At 37.6% G+C, this 16,178-nt stretch overlaps 1 protein-coding gene across 1 annotated transcript in view; it reads left to right on the top strand.

Moving 5' to 3' along the window:
* The window catches only part of AAS (Pyridoxal phosphate (PLP)-dependent transferases superfamily protein), a 26,518-nt gene extending 11,589 nt beyond the window's left edge, over positions 1-14,929 (top strand). The window contains exons 7-13 of the mRNA XM_077396640.1: positions 869-928; positions 4,233-4,397; positions 6,362-6,418; positions 7,522-7,586; positions 9,639-9,762; positions 14,260-14,397; positions 14,557-14,929. Of these exons, the coding sequence (XP_077252755.1) occupies positions 869-928; positions 4,233-4,397; positions 6,362-6,418; positions 7,522-7,586; positions 9,639-9,762; positions 14,260-14,397; positions 14,557-14,691 (744 nt within the window). The 3' untranslated portion in view covers positions 14,692-14,929. The remainder of the gene's footprint in view (positions 1-868; positions 929-4,232; positions 4,398-6,361; positions 6,419-7,521; positions 7,587-9,638; positions 9,763-14,259; positions 14,398-14,556) is intronic.
* Positions 14,930-16,178: the final 1,249 nt, after the last annotated feature.

The raw sequence follows: 16,178 nt of genomic DNA, 5'->3' as shown, positions 1-16,178 counted from the left end.
CTCTTTTACCTTGGCCGAATTCTTGTCCGAGTCTGAGTTATGAAACACTGGTTAAACTTGAAAATGTCTGCTGGGTCCAGTTGAATCAACATATTGTGCATTAACTAGAACCACAAAATTAAGAACAGATATTCTCTTGAAAACCTGATCTTGACATGGTTGGAAGCGCATTGTATTGTCTCACAGGGCTGAACTATACCATAGCATGCTGCCATGAAATAGGCTTTAATTGGCTGGAAAAATAGCAGGTTCTATTAATACTAGCTTGAATATAATGGAATCAGGCCATCACTTTACCCAGTGATATGACATTTAGCATCCTTTTACTTTTGAATTGGTTCTAGAATCTAGATGCTGTCCTGGCCATCAATAAGCTGAAGTGACATTTAGCATCTTTTTAGTGAGACCAGCAGGATGAGGTTATTGATGAATCAGAACAAGAATGAAGCGTAGGTGACAATATTTTCTTCCAAATTAAGAAAGGAAAATAAAAATTCGCTCTTGTATGGAAGAGTGAGAGTTGAATTTCTGATCAATCAAAAGAGACATTTAAGGATTTGTCAAATGCAGAAAGATAAAGATGCTCCGATCTAGCGACAGTTAACCTTCATGATATGTGGAGAGAAAATATGCTCCAGTGCAAGAACTTCAAAGTGAGTTTCTCCAGAATTCTGATAACCAACAGTATACAATTCACAAGAAAGTGAACATAGAAGCAGTAGTGATGTATTTTTTGTTATACAATTGTATGACGCCAATCTGTTGAGATATGCTTACATATATTGAATTCTGGTATTTGCTGTTTACTAAACAGATAATGATATAGAAGTTTTAATAACTTAACCACTTCTTGCATGATCACTTTCAGGTTGGTACTACTTCTTCAACGGCTGTGGATCCTTTACCTGCATTGGGTAAAATAGCTAAGGTAATGTGAATAAAGTGGCAGACTAATAAAAGTTAATAATAAATCCTCGCAATATACACACACACACAAGCTTAGCGGCAGTTTGGAGTATGGAATTGATTTGCTCGTTCAAGCGGTCAATAATGTTAATCTTATTTATCAAGTTTTATTCGTATGTGAAGTATTGCAGTCCCTTGCTCTTGCATGTTTCAAACTTTTGCCCTAACTTGTTCCTCCTAAATAGATAATTCTACATGTTGAGTACCGGTTTAGTGGTCCTTGAGACTTTGGAATGATGTCCAATGTTCTGTTCTTTCTACTCCTATTGTTGCAGTCAATTGGACCTACGACAATACAGGGTTTCCGTTGGCAATACAAATGGGGATGTCCATTGACCATAAAAGGGATCATATCAAGTTACTCCACCAACCGGTGTGGGTGAGACCATAATTCTTATGTGATTGCCAAGCTTTGAAGGACCGTGAGTTCCAAAAGAAGATCAAACTCAATATGCAACCAACAACAAGATGAGATGCAAGAAAAACAAACACTCAAAGAAAGAAACACACGAATTACATGATTCAGCAGTGTGCATTCGTTCATGGGAGGAGAGTTCCACTATTTCGTTTAGGGTTACAAACTCTCTTTTCTACCTTTTCTGTCGAGCAAGAAAATGCCCAAAAACTCACACTTGTAAATCGTAACCCTAATATGTTGCTTATATATTGATGTCACTACATCAGGAATTACCACTTATGTCACAAATATCTCCGATATTTTCAAAATATAGCGTTTTTATCGCGATATTTTGATAAAATGACAAAATCCCGAACTAATCCCAAGTTTTAAAAATATAGCGATATTTTCGTTTTTATCATAAAATATCCTGATAATATCGCAATATTATCCCAATATTTTTATTTTATACTTTTTCTTAAATTTAATATTTTTATATATTTTTTAAATAATTTTAATTTTACCGTTTATTTCCTGATATAAACCCGAAAAAATTAATAAAAATTAATATATACCGAGAAATTCCCGAGAAATTCCCGAGAACAACATTTGTGACATTGATTACCACAATACCCTTATAGCACAAACTAAAATTAAATTTTCCTACTGAGGCATTTCTCCGAAACCCAGGCAGGGGCGTTCTGGCCCCTACACCCCCAATGAACTGGCCGTTTAGCTCAACCAGCGTACATGTCGCACACATTAGTTCGCCAAGGTGATGAATCACTACTAGAATACAAGACAATTTGCACAACGAGAAGCTTAACTTAAATATATCTTGTCTAAGGCAAGTTTGATGCTTAATTTCATTTTCAATTGGAATGAATTATCGAGATGGAGTTTGGGATAACATATTAGATATGGAAGTTTGGCATTAGTTGTGGTATCGATTTTGGCAATGTGACCATAACACCATCCACGACAGGGAGAAGAGCGCTACATCTACAAGGATAATTAAAAGGCAAGATTTTTCCAATTTTAGAGTCCATACAATACAAATAGTTTTAACGTATGTTTGTTAAGTTTCATATTTTCATTTAAGTCCCTCTTTAAGGGCATCTCTGTAATTTCTGAAGTTGCAATGAATGCTAATAAAAGTTACAAGTCTCCATGTAGAAGAGATATTTCAGGACTTCCATTCTTCCCAATTCCTTCTTTCTTCTTCTTTCTCTCCCTTTTTCCATCTTCACTTTTACATGGCATCATAGTGTGCAATCAAAGTCTGGGCATTTAGATTAGATTGAGAGACAAGGTACACATTTTTTCTTCACTTACGTTCTGAGTGCAATCAGATCCAAAGGCTGCCCTTGGTGATCGTACGACCATACGACTGACATCATCAACTGTACAGCAACCAACTCCTGAGAGAGAGCCTCTAAAATCTTGGGTTGGACCTTCCAAGGTTACCAACCCTCTCTTTTACACGGGGGCACATTCCAATTGGTCCTAAATAAGAGCTTACTCCAGGATCTACAACAGGCCATGAACCTAAAATTGCAAAACTTTTATTGCTGGCAGATCCGGTCCCCTAACTTGTTGCTCCTCTTCGACAGAACAACTCCCGACCTTCTTGCATTTCTCGATTTAGCCACCTTCCATTGCGTCTGAGAATGTGTTTCCTCTGGACTCCCACTTCTCAGAACAAACCTCGTTTCAAAGTTGGCTTCAACTCCTACCCAGAATACGGTGGTGACCGGGCGAGGGGGATCGACACTTTCCAGTTATGCCCCCATAGTTCCAACCTTGATGCCTCACCATTTATGATTGGCCTTTCTGTCTTTCTTCCTCCCTTTGAGCATCATTTCGTGTGTAAGAAACCTTGTTTCAAAGTTGGCTTTGACTCTTACTCAGAATACGGTGGTGACCGGGCGAGGGGGATCAACACTTTCCAGTTATGCCCCATAGTGTCCACCTTGATGCCTCACCATTTACTATTGATCTCTCCATCTTTCTTCCTCCCTTTGAGCATCATTTCGTGGTGCATCATCTTTCTTCCTCCCTATAGGCATCATTTTGTGATGCATCACTGTTACCATCTTCCCTTCTCGCTCCACTACAATCAAGTCCCCTATGCCCTTTGGCCCTTTGCTCTTTAGCTCTTTTACCAGACTCGTAGTGATCAGCACTGCTATACCTTTCACTTGAGTACCTGCTTTCCTCATCACTTCGAGAAAGAAAACCACTGCACACCAAGTGACGTGGTGGATCTTTATTGGTATACCCAGGAGTGCAAATGAGATGGCGGAGAGTTTTGGTAGTGAAGAATCCTGTAGGGATAAATTGCCTGTGGGGCAAGAGCTACCTCTCAAAGGAAAATAATTCAAAGAGCGCGGAGTGCGGTGGCGCCTTTGGTGTTGCTTATTTCATCTTTTTCCTTAGAGTGTGGTTGGTCCATCTCATCTCCTGTATCTCACTTTCAAAGAAAAGACGAGATGCAATTGATTCGTGTATTGTGGACATGCAATAACGCAGTTAAATCTACAGTCTCAAAATGAGAACTTAGGCTGCAGATGTTGTTTGAATTATTTTTGCTATCTCATATCAATCTGTAGTCACATTGCTCTAAGAAAATTTTCTTTTATGGAAGGTGTAAATGATTGAGTCGTGCTTATTGTGGAGCTCCCATTATTCTTCATAATTATTGAACTCCATCCTTGTATTTCTTGATGGAACAATTTCCATTTTCGAAGGATGCTTCTCTACCTCTTTGAAATTTTGATATCAACTCTAGGAAAATCGAAATTCAGATGTCTCAATTGGCTCTGTAAAAAAAAATTGTAACGTTAGTTATCTCATTAATTCTTGACAGGGTTATGGCATGTGGTTCCATGTTGATGCTGCATATGCCGGTAGTGCTTGCATCTGCCCAGAATACCGCCATTATATTGATGGCTTGGAAGAAGCAGATTCATTTAATATGAATGCACATAAATGGTTTCTTACGAATTTTGACTGTTCGGTTCTCTGGGTTAAGGTATGACATGGTTTATATTTGATACAGAAGTGCTCTCTTTCACTTGAGGAAATAGGATACAAGTTTGATGCGGTTCATTGCTATCATAGTTTTTAATATTTTGGAGTACTAACTGTTGTCTTTGCTTATTTACTTCCTAAATTTAGATCTCCTAATCTATTGATGACAATCTAATCCCCACTTAAGTCTTTCTAAAAGTAAAGCTTCTAATGAAGGACTGACCTAGTTATAATAGAAATAAAATCCTAATTACGTGCATCACATTGTCTCCCCACCATTTAGGTATTGTTGATTTCTGGTTTTATATTGTTAGCTTTAGTTCTTTTAAATTATGAATAGCTTAACATCTTGTATCCAATCTGTTTGAATCACGTGAAACTAACAGCTTGACTATTAAATGTATAGAGCCAAAAGAACCTCAAGATAACTTCCAACAGAAACTCTTCTTACACCTCAGGTGCACCTTTGTTGGTTAGTGTTAAAGTATAAAAGATAAATAATGCCTTTCTCCAACAGCTTAAGCTTTTGGAGAAGTTGGTAAGTTAACATGGTATCAGAGCCAAAGGTCTCGAGTTCAAACCTCCCGGATTGCAAAAATCCACATGCGATGGTCGGCCCAAAGTGGGACCACATGTGCCACGTGTTTGCCAAGTGGGCCACACGTGTGGAGGGAGTGTTAAAGTATAAAAGATAAATAATGCCTTTCTCCAACAGCTTAAGCTTTTGGAGAAGTTGGTAAGTTAACAGTTAGATATGCCAATCTTGAGTATGCAATCATGGGATTAAATTATCCTTGTTGTCAAAGACGGTAAAACTGTTTATCTGGTATCTTCCAGTGGAGTTTAGTTCTACGGTTTTCGTGACAATGTGGGAATACTCATTGTTATGAGAATCCAAAAATTGTCGAGCAATACTAATAGTTTGGAGCTTGATATGTGTTACTGTGGTTATCCCTTTACTTCTTAGCCTACAAGAGGTAGAGACCTCTCATTTTCCAAAAAAAAAAAAAAAGATGTCTCAAGTGCATTAGAATATTTTAGCCCTTTTTTGTTTTACATTTCTTTTATTTATCATCATTTTATCATCTAATCCTCTCTAGACTGCTCATGGCAGGAGCCTCGGCTGCCCTTATTTCTTTTATTTATCGTCATTTTATTACACTAGGCACATTCAAGGTTTAAAATTTCACTTTCAGTTTTGGTTGAAAATTTCTGTGGAAATCCTATAAAATCATGAAAACGTATGGAAGAAAATACAAATAATAGAAATTTAAGATGAAACTTCAGGAAATGCTAGAATAAGCACAAATACATGCTTAGAAACCATCACATATGCAAGGCAAGCATCCATAAGAGTTTAACAACATCGAACACCTAGTGACAAGCGTTGTCGTTCATGTCTGATCATTTAACACCTACCACATTCACGTGTAATTCATATAAATATTTATAAATTATACCTATACCACATTTCACATGCAATTTATATAAATATAATTTCCCTTGATTCATGTCCGGCATAAAATCGTTGTCATGGATATGCATCGAGGTCATGCCTAGATACTTATTTCCTATATATCGTGGAAGCAATTGGAAATCATGGGCATACATGACATAGTTGATGGACTGAAAGCTCCTTGTGTTCATTTTTCTGGAATCAGCAAATATTAAATGATAAATGAATATTATTCTGAGTTAATGATATTATGTAATATTTAATTGTCTTGTGATTTTTTTATTTTTTTCACGTTCGTTATTCATATTGTTTGATAGACTCTATACACGACTATTGTTCTCCTTAATTTGCTACCTGTACAATTAAAGGTTTTCATTCTCTGTTAAATAAGCTGGGTTTGCCTAATGTGGGAACCATGCACATTATTTTTACTTCCCATAATTCTATAAAGTACATAAAGTAGCAGTTCTTTGCATCAGTAACTTTTTTTCTTTTGTATTTGTTAACAGGACCGAAATGCTTTGATTCAATCCCTTTCTACCAATCCGGAGTTTCTAAAAAATAAGGTAAGTTGGGCCCTTTAGCTTATATACTAATATGTTCTCTACTTGCATGTGATGAAGGAAAAAGTGGAGGCTACTTTATTTTTTCAACCCAGATGCCAGATGTAGTTATAAATCGATTATAGGGAAGGGAGTTCATGCTTCCCAAGAACTTGATTCCTATTAGAAACTCATATATTGAACCTGCTGCAATTCAAATTCAGGATTGATTCCTATTAGAAACTCATACATGAGTCGTTGTTCTGTCCTTTTCCTTACTTCTTCCAGAGGGGTGCGGGAGGTTGATAGTGATTAATTTCCTACCACTTTTGTATAAGAAAGTCCAAAATAATCCCCATTGGCCATGTTGCCTTGCTGCATATTTGCAATCTCTCTTTGCAATTGATAGACCTTGGTGGAATCTACACATTGAGAATATGTCGGGACAATAATATTCCATATCTTCTTTGCAATTTTCATAAACAACAAGCTTCTACTGATGCTCGACTCCCTCGAATGTAAGAGCAAAACCATCACCGTGAGCTTATCACTTTCTCAATCATCATGGTAAGGATCATCTTCCTTTGGCTCTTTGACCTTTTTGGTTATTAAACTCAATTTCCTTCGGCTGCCAATGAATGCCCTTTCTGATTGAGACCATTCTTGACAGTTCTATCTGCTAAATCTATAATAATCATTAGTCCTGGGTTATCATTGTGGCTATTTGACATGGATGTGATTCCCGGTTGTTCTTCAGTCCCTTTACATAGTACCCCCCCCCCCCCCCCCCCCCACCACACACACACTCGAACACACTACTGCCCGACGAAGGCACACTCTTCTTGCTGTCCATCGTTACCATGACTGATCAAGGGAAAATATGCAGTTGAAATGATCTCATGAATAGTACATAATTGAAAAGCTTATGATGCTGAACTGGATTAATGCTAAACTATTGATGTAAGCTTCTTCTAGGTCATTAACACCTGATAGTGCGTTTCAAATTATGAAACTTCAAGTTAATGTTGTAAATACATCTTGCATTGACTTGATAAAGAAATCCCTTTTGATTATATATTTATAAGTCTCCAGATATTCATTAGTTTTGTTAAATGTTGAGCCTTCAGGCTTCGGAAGCAAACACAGTTGTGGATTACAAAGATTGGCAAATTCCTCTTGGACGTCGGTTCAGGTGCAATTATTATTGGACATAATCCTGTTGAAAAATCTATAATATGCTTATGAAGCATTTGTTTTATATTTTGATAAATTACTGCAACTTAATGTGAAGAACTGATTCCTCTAGAGAGAAGTTTGTGTGTTTAGTTAAATATCATATTTCCTACTAGACCTTCTAGAATCCTGTATATTGTACATTACAAATCAACAGGGATAATTGAGTTCTCTGCTGAAGGTTCTCATTTTTGGTTAAATACCATATCTCCTCTTCAAAGGAGACATTGCTACAAGACGAAACACATTTTTATCGATTAGCATTTTTAGACAGCCCAATTAATTTGAAATCATTACTAAGTTCGAATAAGATTTTGGAATTCCTAGAATATGTTTTTCCCAATAGTAAACAATGGAAGGAATATGCATATAAATTCAATCAAGCATATCCAGCTTATGATTTAAAGTTCATATGACCAATCCTTAACATCTGCAGTGCTCTTGAGGACTGACGTGACCAAACTTGTTCAACATAAAGCGTGTAGGCTAGTTCCCAACTGTGTGGACCCACAGTAAAAGGAGACCACTTTGATTTCATGGTTTCTTTGGTTGCTGCTGTCAATCTCATTAATCATTTGTGGACCATAATTTTATTTGATGCGTCTCCTGTATACAGTAATCAACTATTATACTTGCAAGTGTCATGAATTTTAATTGCAATTGTTTTTGAAGTTACTATTCTCGAGATAGGTAAGTTATAAACCTATTTGTCTTGCTTTGTCTCTCCTGGATATGCTTAAAAGACTAAAAGTTGTTGTAGCTACGATTCATCTCAAGAAGTGAATTGTCACTTTATATCTCTTTGTGTCCCTAATATGAGTAAATAATTTTCTCTTCCAGCACTTCTGAGACCAAGTGTCCTATTTCTCTTTAGTTTGGTTCTATCATTCGCTAGCGATAATATGATGGTCTAATATCCTATTCTAGCTGTTACCCTGTGCGTGCATACAAGTCAAGTTTTGAGCACACATGCTCTTCAGTTGCTACTGTAAACATTTGCTGATCTTCATTTCCGTGTCTATTAGTTCACAAGTCTGTCTTTGGGTCCTATAATTGATCCACAACCTCCACTGAAAGTGTATTGCATTGACCAAGATTTCTTTCTGAGCCCTTTCTTGTTGACATTCTGCTTTCCTGCTTCACTTAATTCTTTGCAGACCTTCATACCTCTTAGCTGGTTGTTTCTTGGACTTGGTCGCAGAGATCGTGTAGGATGAGCTGGATGCCCTTCAAAAAAAAAAATACATGGGATGTGATTTTACTTGTCTTATCTTGGTTAGTTGCCAATGGATGTGATTTGTGGTGTTATTTATGTTTAGACCTTTGTCGTGTTCTCTAGGAGACCGTGAATTATAATCAGCCTCTCATTGGTTAGCGGTCACTTTAATCTTTTTGTGCTGCCTTTCTAAGAAACTATTAGCTGAAAGAGGCATTCTCAAGTTTGGTTTGAGTATAGAATGAAAGAGGAGATATAACAAACTACAAATTCATGAAGCAATCTTCATGTTAATATGAATTAATCCTCATTTATGATTTCACAGTCCGATATCCATTCCCAGAAAAAAAAATGATTCCACAGTCCGATCATGTTTGCAGCGGCTTTTACCATCCAAGGTTCAAAATAATATTGCCAAAATTTCTAAATAATCTTTTCTTAACTTATAATTTATTAGAAGTTTTTATAAGGTTGGAAATGTTGATATTAGCTATAAGATTGATGAGCAATGGCATCTAGATGAAGATGTAATACGTTACTCAAAATTAAGACAGACTTGCAGCACCTAATGCTGTATATAAAATTCTCTCATTTTTAGTAAGTTATAGGCATCGTCTTAGTCACCACAATGTACATACTAACACCTATTCCTCTACTTACTGGTTACTGCTACTTTTACCCTTTTTTATGGGAAATTTATTACTAATTATGAAATTGCGTGTCAATTAAACCATCTGATTCTATGTCAGATGAATATATAATTTTCTTCAGGTTTAATCATCAGTTGAATTTCAGGTCATTAAAGCTATGGATGGTCTTGAGATTATATGGTTTGGAAAACCTGCAAAGTCACATAAGAAATCATATCAGGTTGGCCGAACAATTCGAAGAACTTGTTGTTGCCGATCCTAGGTTTGAGGTAATAATATTCTCAACCCTACATTTACTTTATTATTTAAGTATAGACCTGCCAAGAGTATTTCTTTCTTTTCCGTTTTCTTTTGGGCTGTTATGTTTTAGAAGCTTATGCAGTTCTATTTTACCTTTCTTTTGGTGACTCCATAGAGGATTATCTCCCCTCTCATTTTCATAATGTTGGAACTTTTAAAGCTCTGTAAGACCAAGACTCAGAGTGATTGTCACTGGTTTCATGATTAGAGATAGCATTTATAATTTTTCATTTTTAATGGGTTACATATATGTAGTATATCTGTATATGTGTCAATTAATTGTTTTAGCATGCCAATTAAGCACCAATATGACCAAGTTACATTTTCAAATATCCATGTGATCATTACCTATGCTATAGTTCACATTGTATCTATCATGGTATTGATGCTGCAGTCTTCCCCATCTTCATTGAATTTCATACTATGAGTCAAAATCAATTTGGAGAACCCCTCAAGGCTCTTTGATATGATGATGGAGACGAATATACTTCGCTTGCCTTTCAGCAGTACCCTCAAGAGATGGGTATTATACATCAGTTTACATACCCTTAGACCCCGCAACAGAATGTTGTTGCAGAGCATAAGAACTGATCTCTTGGAGATCACTTGCTCGCTGTTAATTGAAATGAACGTTTCTAAGACCTAGCCTATGACTGTTCTCACTGCATCCTTCTTTATTAACAGTGACTAGTTGAATTACAGATGGTCATATTCCTTTTCTCCTCCTCATCCTCCGGCCTCATGATTCTCTTTTTGGGATTGAGCTAAATGTCTTTGGGTGCACTTATTACGTTCAGAACCTTTGTCCTGGACGAAACAAGCTTGCCGAAAAAGCTATTCAATGCGTCTTTGTGGGATATGCCAATACCTCCAACGGATATAGCTGCTTTAAACCTACTAATCATCATCTTTGTCCCCATGGGTCCTGAGCCTGAGTATATCCCTCGTCCAATGGCGCCGCCATCTTTTGATCCTCACACTTTAGGGACTGTTCGTCAACCTTTGCAGCTCTCAGGGGGTCCTTTGCATCAAGGGTTCCTTTGCATGACCTCTTAACCGGTCAAAAATATTACCAGCAACTGCTCGCTCGTCGTGCGCTCACAGTTCCACGCATAATTGATCTCCCTCAGTCAGCTCCAGTAGGTGAATCTTTGATTTGCCTATTGTCCTTTCCAAAGGGAAAATGACTTTCTAATTTTGTGTCATATCATGCATTATCCCGTTCATATTGTGCTTTTCTGTTGGCTGTCTCCTCTGATCAGGTTTCTCATCCTGTTCTTAAGCCTACCAGAAACCCAATCTAGCGAGCTGCGATGTATGAGGGAATGGTTCCTCATCGGAATAACACATGGGAACTCGTTCCCTTACCTCATGGTAAGCTATTGTTGGGTGCAAGTGGATCTTCATTGTGAAACACAAGGCAGATGGCTCTATTGAACAGTACAAAGCTCGATCGGTTGAAATTGGGTTATACTCAAACATATGGCTTGTACCCCTGTGCCACGTTTGCTCTAGTGGCTAAGTTTCTTTGGTTCGTGTGATTATGTCCATAGTAGCTTATCGTAATTGACCTCTCCATCAGCTTGAGAATGCCTTTCTCCATGGTTAATTGACTGAGTAAGTGTACATGGATATGCAACCTAGGAGTCATATTCAGGGGACTTGGAAGGTATGCCCTCTCAAGTTGATCTATGGGCTTGAACAATTCCTTCATGTCCAGTCCGATCACACTGTATTTATCAAATCTGAGTCTGCTGGGCAGACTATACTTCTAGGTTAAGTTATGATATTGTCATTATTGTGTTGACTGTGTCTTTATCTCTAAGGTAGTTTGATCTGGGAAATGTGTTTGATGTTGAGGACCTAGGTTCTCTATGATATTTTCTTGGCATCAAGGAGGTTCTTTCTCCGCACCAAAATGTGCTTGATCTTTTCTAGGATTCTTGCATGTTGACGTGCAGTCTCTCTAGCTCTCCGATGGACTTGAAGCTCCCCTTCATGCCAATGAGGGGGATCTTCTCCCTAAACCCAGCACATGACAATGTCTTGTAGGCTGGTTGATATATCTAACCAACACCCGACCAGATCTCAGTTTTCCTGTAAGTATTGTTATCCAGTTTCTTCACCCTCATCCTCTACATCTGGCTGTTATTCACCATATCCTCCGCTATCTAAAGTTCTCTCCTGGGTGTTGTTCTTTTGTGGGAGCAAACTTAGTCACCTGGAGTGAAAAACAGGCAATTGTCTCCTGTTCCAGCGCCGATGCCGAGTAGCAGGCCATGGCCCATGACACATCTGAGATTATGTGGTTACAGTCTCTTCTGTCATGAGGTTTTCATCCATATTGCTTCTGATTCTGTGCTTCATGAGCATACGAAGCACATCGAGAAGGTTCAGTGCATCTGACATTCATTTCATGCAAGAGAAGGTTCAGGCCAACATCATCTCTACTCCATCCATTCCATCTTCCCTAACAGCTCGCAGATCTCCTCACTAAGGCTTTTGGCCCTTCATTTCTTCTAGCAACTCTGGTCAAGATGGGCTGGATTGACATCTTTGCTCCAGCTTGAGGGGGAGTACCATGTGTTTTATATTTTGATTCTTTTCTCCTTTTGCCCTTAATGGGTTATGTATGTTTGTATTTCCATCAGGGGCTCCTTGGTCATTATTTGTTCTGATATTTATAATATAATAGGGGTTAGGGATCAATTGAATCCTAAGGATCAATTGAATCCTAAGCCCAACTTTTCCATCTTTCTCTCTTTTTGTTCCTTCCTCCTTCCTTCGTAACACGCTTTAAACTAAGTCTGAACATGCCTATGGATCATATTTTGTGGGATGGAAATCTCGTACTATGGATTTTCTTGTCTGAAATTAGACAGGAAATTTCAGTCCTTCGGACACTAACTACGGCTTTTATCTCCATACCAGATCTGTGATATTTCCGTAGGATGTGTTCTTTCAGAGCTTACACAAATCTAAACCTTTCCTGCCATTGTGCTCTTTCACTGATTATAGTGCTTTGAGCCTTTCTCTTAGAACCCCTGATTAGAAGGTTGTTGGATCCTAATTTTCAGAGGAAAGTCCTGCATGTTCTAAGATTTGTATGGACCCTAATTTTCAGAGAATTACTTTTAAGATCTACACTGATCGAAATATCAAGTGTTGGAATTATATATTCTGAAATGTTAGCAAGCCAAAATTATTGGTTTCTTGACATCTTTTTGAAATTTTGGGTAAGATCTTTGGATCTGTAGGTAAAATAGTCACAGCTTCATTGATCGTATTAAGAAAAAAATAAATAAATTAATCCTGGGATTATTTGTGGGTTTGTGCTTATTTGCATTAGAAACTGTGCCATCAGCATTGACAAGCAAGTAGTGGCATCTGTGTATCTCTTTTTCACAAATGATGTATGATCTAAACTACTCTGAAATCCAATCTGCAATTGCTCCAATATACCTCTGAAACCTTGAAACCAATTTGTGGAAACCATTTGTTGTTTTGAACCCATAAACGGCTCTAGGGTTTTAAGTTTGCGCTTTTACGTAGGAAGGATTGGATCTTTGCAGAGATGATCTATAAATGGATGATGATTTAGATTTGCATAGGGATGGGGATTTCGATCTGCACAGGAGATGAAGCTAGATTTGGATTGGATCTTCTAGAGACATCCATCTAGATTTCCTTCTTCCTCTTTTTATCTACACAGGATGAGGATCTGTACTACACAGGATGGTGTTGGCTTTTGAATGGTGTTCACTTCATACAAGAAACATGAATGTAAAGCTTATACTTGTAATGGGAAAGGAATGATATCTTGATCTTCATGGCATACTTGTCTTGTAGATCTTTGCACTTTAGTTTGAGCAGGCTGTAACATATATAAAGCAACAATACTATAATTCATTTGTCTTCTGGGTTATTTTTTTTTTTCATAAAAAACCAAAGCTATGCTCATTGCAATTACTTTGATCTGTGTGATCGAAATTAACCAACATGACACTTTGATAATTAAGAAATTCCATGAATTTGGGCTAATTTTCTTGGAAATATGCTATCAGCCCGGTCTATCTACACAAGTGCTCCATTCTCTTCTATGAGATTCATTTCATTGGACATCAAAAAAATTATAAGTTTGTTTTCCTAAAAAAAATTTAAGTTTGTCCATTGGACTTCTCTATCATATTTTCAGAGAATCCACCTTCAAACTATGTACCATGTCGGGGTCTAAGGCCTAAAAGATTTATAGTTTACTGGAAGGTTTCTGGTGTGTAATAGAGTCACAGCATGGCCACCACTGAGTTGCAATAGTGCTTTTCCATGGAAGGATTGCAAATACATAATCCATAAATCTAACCGTTGATTTTCAATGTACAGTCTTCAATCTCTTGCTATCATAGGTTTATAAGGTTAAAGTTATGAAATTTTACTTATCCCCTCTACTTCCTTGTGAACTTCTGCAGGTTGTCGTACCTCGAACATTTTCACTTGTTTGTTTTCGCCTTCTTTCTTCACCTGATGATCAAGATAATGGCAATAGACTGAACCATAACTTGTTGGAGGCCGTTAACTCGAGTGGAAAAATATTTATCTCACATACAGTAAGTCCAAACATTTAAAGCAATTGTAATCTTGTAATATTCTTCAATGAGATACTTTTTTTTGTATAGTTCTATTCATCTGTTTTGATCATGATTGATTTCTGCATGAAATTTGTGGGTGAATGGGTTAGGAAAGTTGATTTCGACTAATTTATACAGGTATTATCTGGGAAGTTCATTCTGCGTTTTGTGGTGGGAGCGCCTCTTACGGAGGAGAGGCATGTCAAGGCAGCATGGAAGGTATTGCAGGATCAAGCCACCATCCTCTTAGGGAGTCCTGGGTCCATAGAGTAATCTATTGTTTTGATCTCTTCTGTTGTGCTTATATTCCATGGCATATCTATAATTTCCTAGGGTATTAAATTGCAACACCATCCTTTTCATCTACTTTTTTAGCTAGCAGATGAACTTTTTTGATGCAAATATCTTTCTCACTAAGGAATACGTTTCTGTTTGAGAGAGGAGATGGATCAAACATTCTTTTGATCTTGATCCTTGTGGAGTGGAAAATAAATTAATCTTGAATTTACCATTTTATTCTTCCATGAAATACTCTATAGGAATTAAAATCTCATAATGAAATTGAGAAGCAACTGCAGATTATCCCCAATCAATTTGACATTGGGTTAGATTTAGGCTGTTAGTATAATAATATTGAGGAACTTCTAGATCATTGAAGCCTTATTTATTAGTTTGAGTAAAATGAGAAATCTCCCTCTTTTTAAAGAAAATTTGCATTTTAATTTAATCTATAGAACTTGCAGCAAGGTCAGTGGTTATTGTTGGTTAACTCGATTCTCTTAGCTCTTGTTGAACAATTGTGATATTTGATGGTGAAAATGAACATTAGAGAGAAATAGTAGTTCATGAAGAGTTCAGTCAAGAATATGCCTGTAAATAGGATGAGGTGAATCTGTAGTGAGTCTTACATCTAGAAACTCATCGAAAAACTTGACCCTTACCCGAAGTTGATGGAGCCCATCATGAGACTCCCAATGTCTTGTTCTTATGTAGGATGGACATCATACCTATAAATAGTAGTTCATGAAGAGTTCAGTCAAGAATATGCCTGTAAATAGGATGAGGTGAATCTGTAGTGAGTCTTGCATCTAGAAACTCATCGAAAAACTTGACCCTTACCCGAAGTTGATGGAGCCCATCATGAGACTCCCAATGTCTTGTTCTTATGCAGGATGGACATCATACCTATAAATAGTAGTTCATGAAGAGTTCAGTCAAGAATATGCCTGTAAGTAGGATGAGGTGAATCTTTAGTGAGTCTTACATCTAGAAACTCATCGAAAAACGTGAACCTTACCCGAAGTTGATGGAGCCCATCATGAGACTCCCAATGTCTTGTTCTTATGTAGGATGGACATCATACCTATAAAATGGGATCAAGAAAGGTAGCAACTGCAACTGATTCACAAAAACCAGGAGGATTTCCTGCTCCATTCCCTCCACTTCATCTTTGGTCGACAGAGGAGGATTTCAGTGCCCGATCATTCAGATCTTGCGCCACCTTCTCTTTTCTCTAGTTCAACCAAATAGAGTTTGTTTCCCAGTCAAAATGAGCTCACTAGGTGCCTCGGACACGGGCCAGAGGTTTAGGGTTTAGGTCATATTTTTAATCAGGGCTCGTCTGGGGGTAAGTGATCCGGAGGTGGAAGTTAAGAAGAAACCGCTAGTTCTGTTCCACCGAAGCAGCTTTAACTCAAAGTCAAGAGGGTCTACTAGCTCTTTGGATCGCATGCTACACTCGAAGGGGATAGGATCATCCG

The sequence above is a fragment of the Tasmannia lanceolata genome, unplaced genomic scaffold (assembly GCF_043159265.1).
Source record: "Tasmannia lanceolata isolate RefF3 unplaced genomic scaffold, GAP_Taslan_0.1 ptg000015l, whole genome shotgun sequence".
In the NCBI taxonomy this organism is placed as follows: Eukaryota; Viridiplantae; Streptophyta; class Magnoliopsida; order Canellales; family Winteraceae; genus Tasmannia; species Tasmannia lanceolata.
The sequence above is the reverse complement of the archived record's forward strand: the minus strand, read 5'-3'. Positions and strand labels throughout refer to the sequence as shown.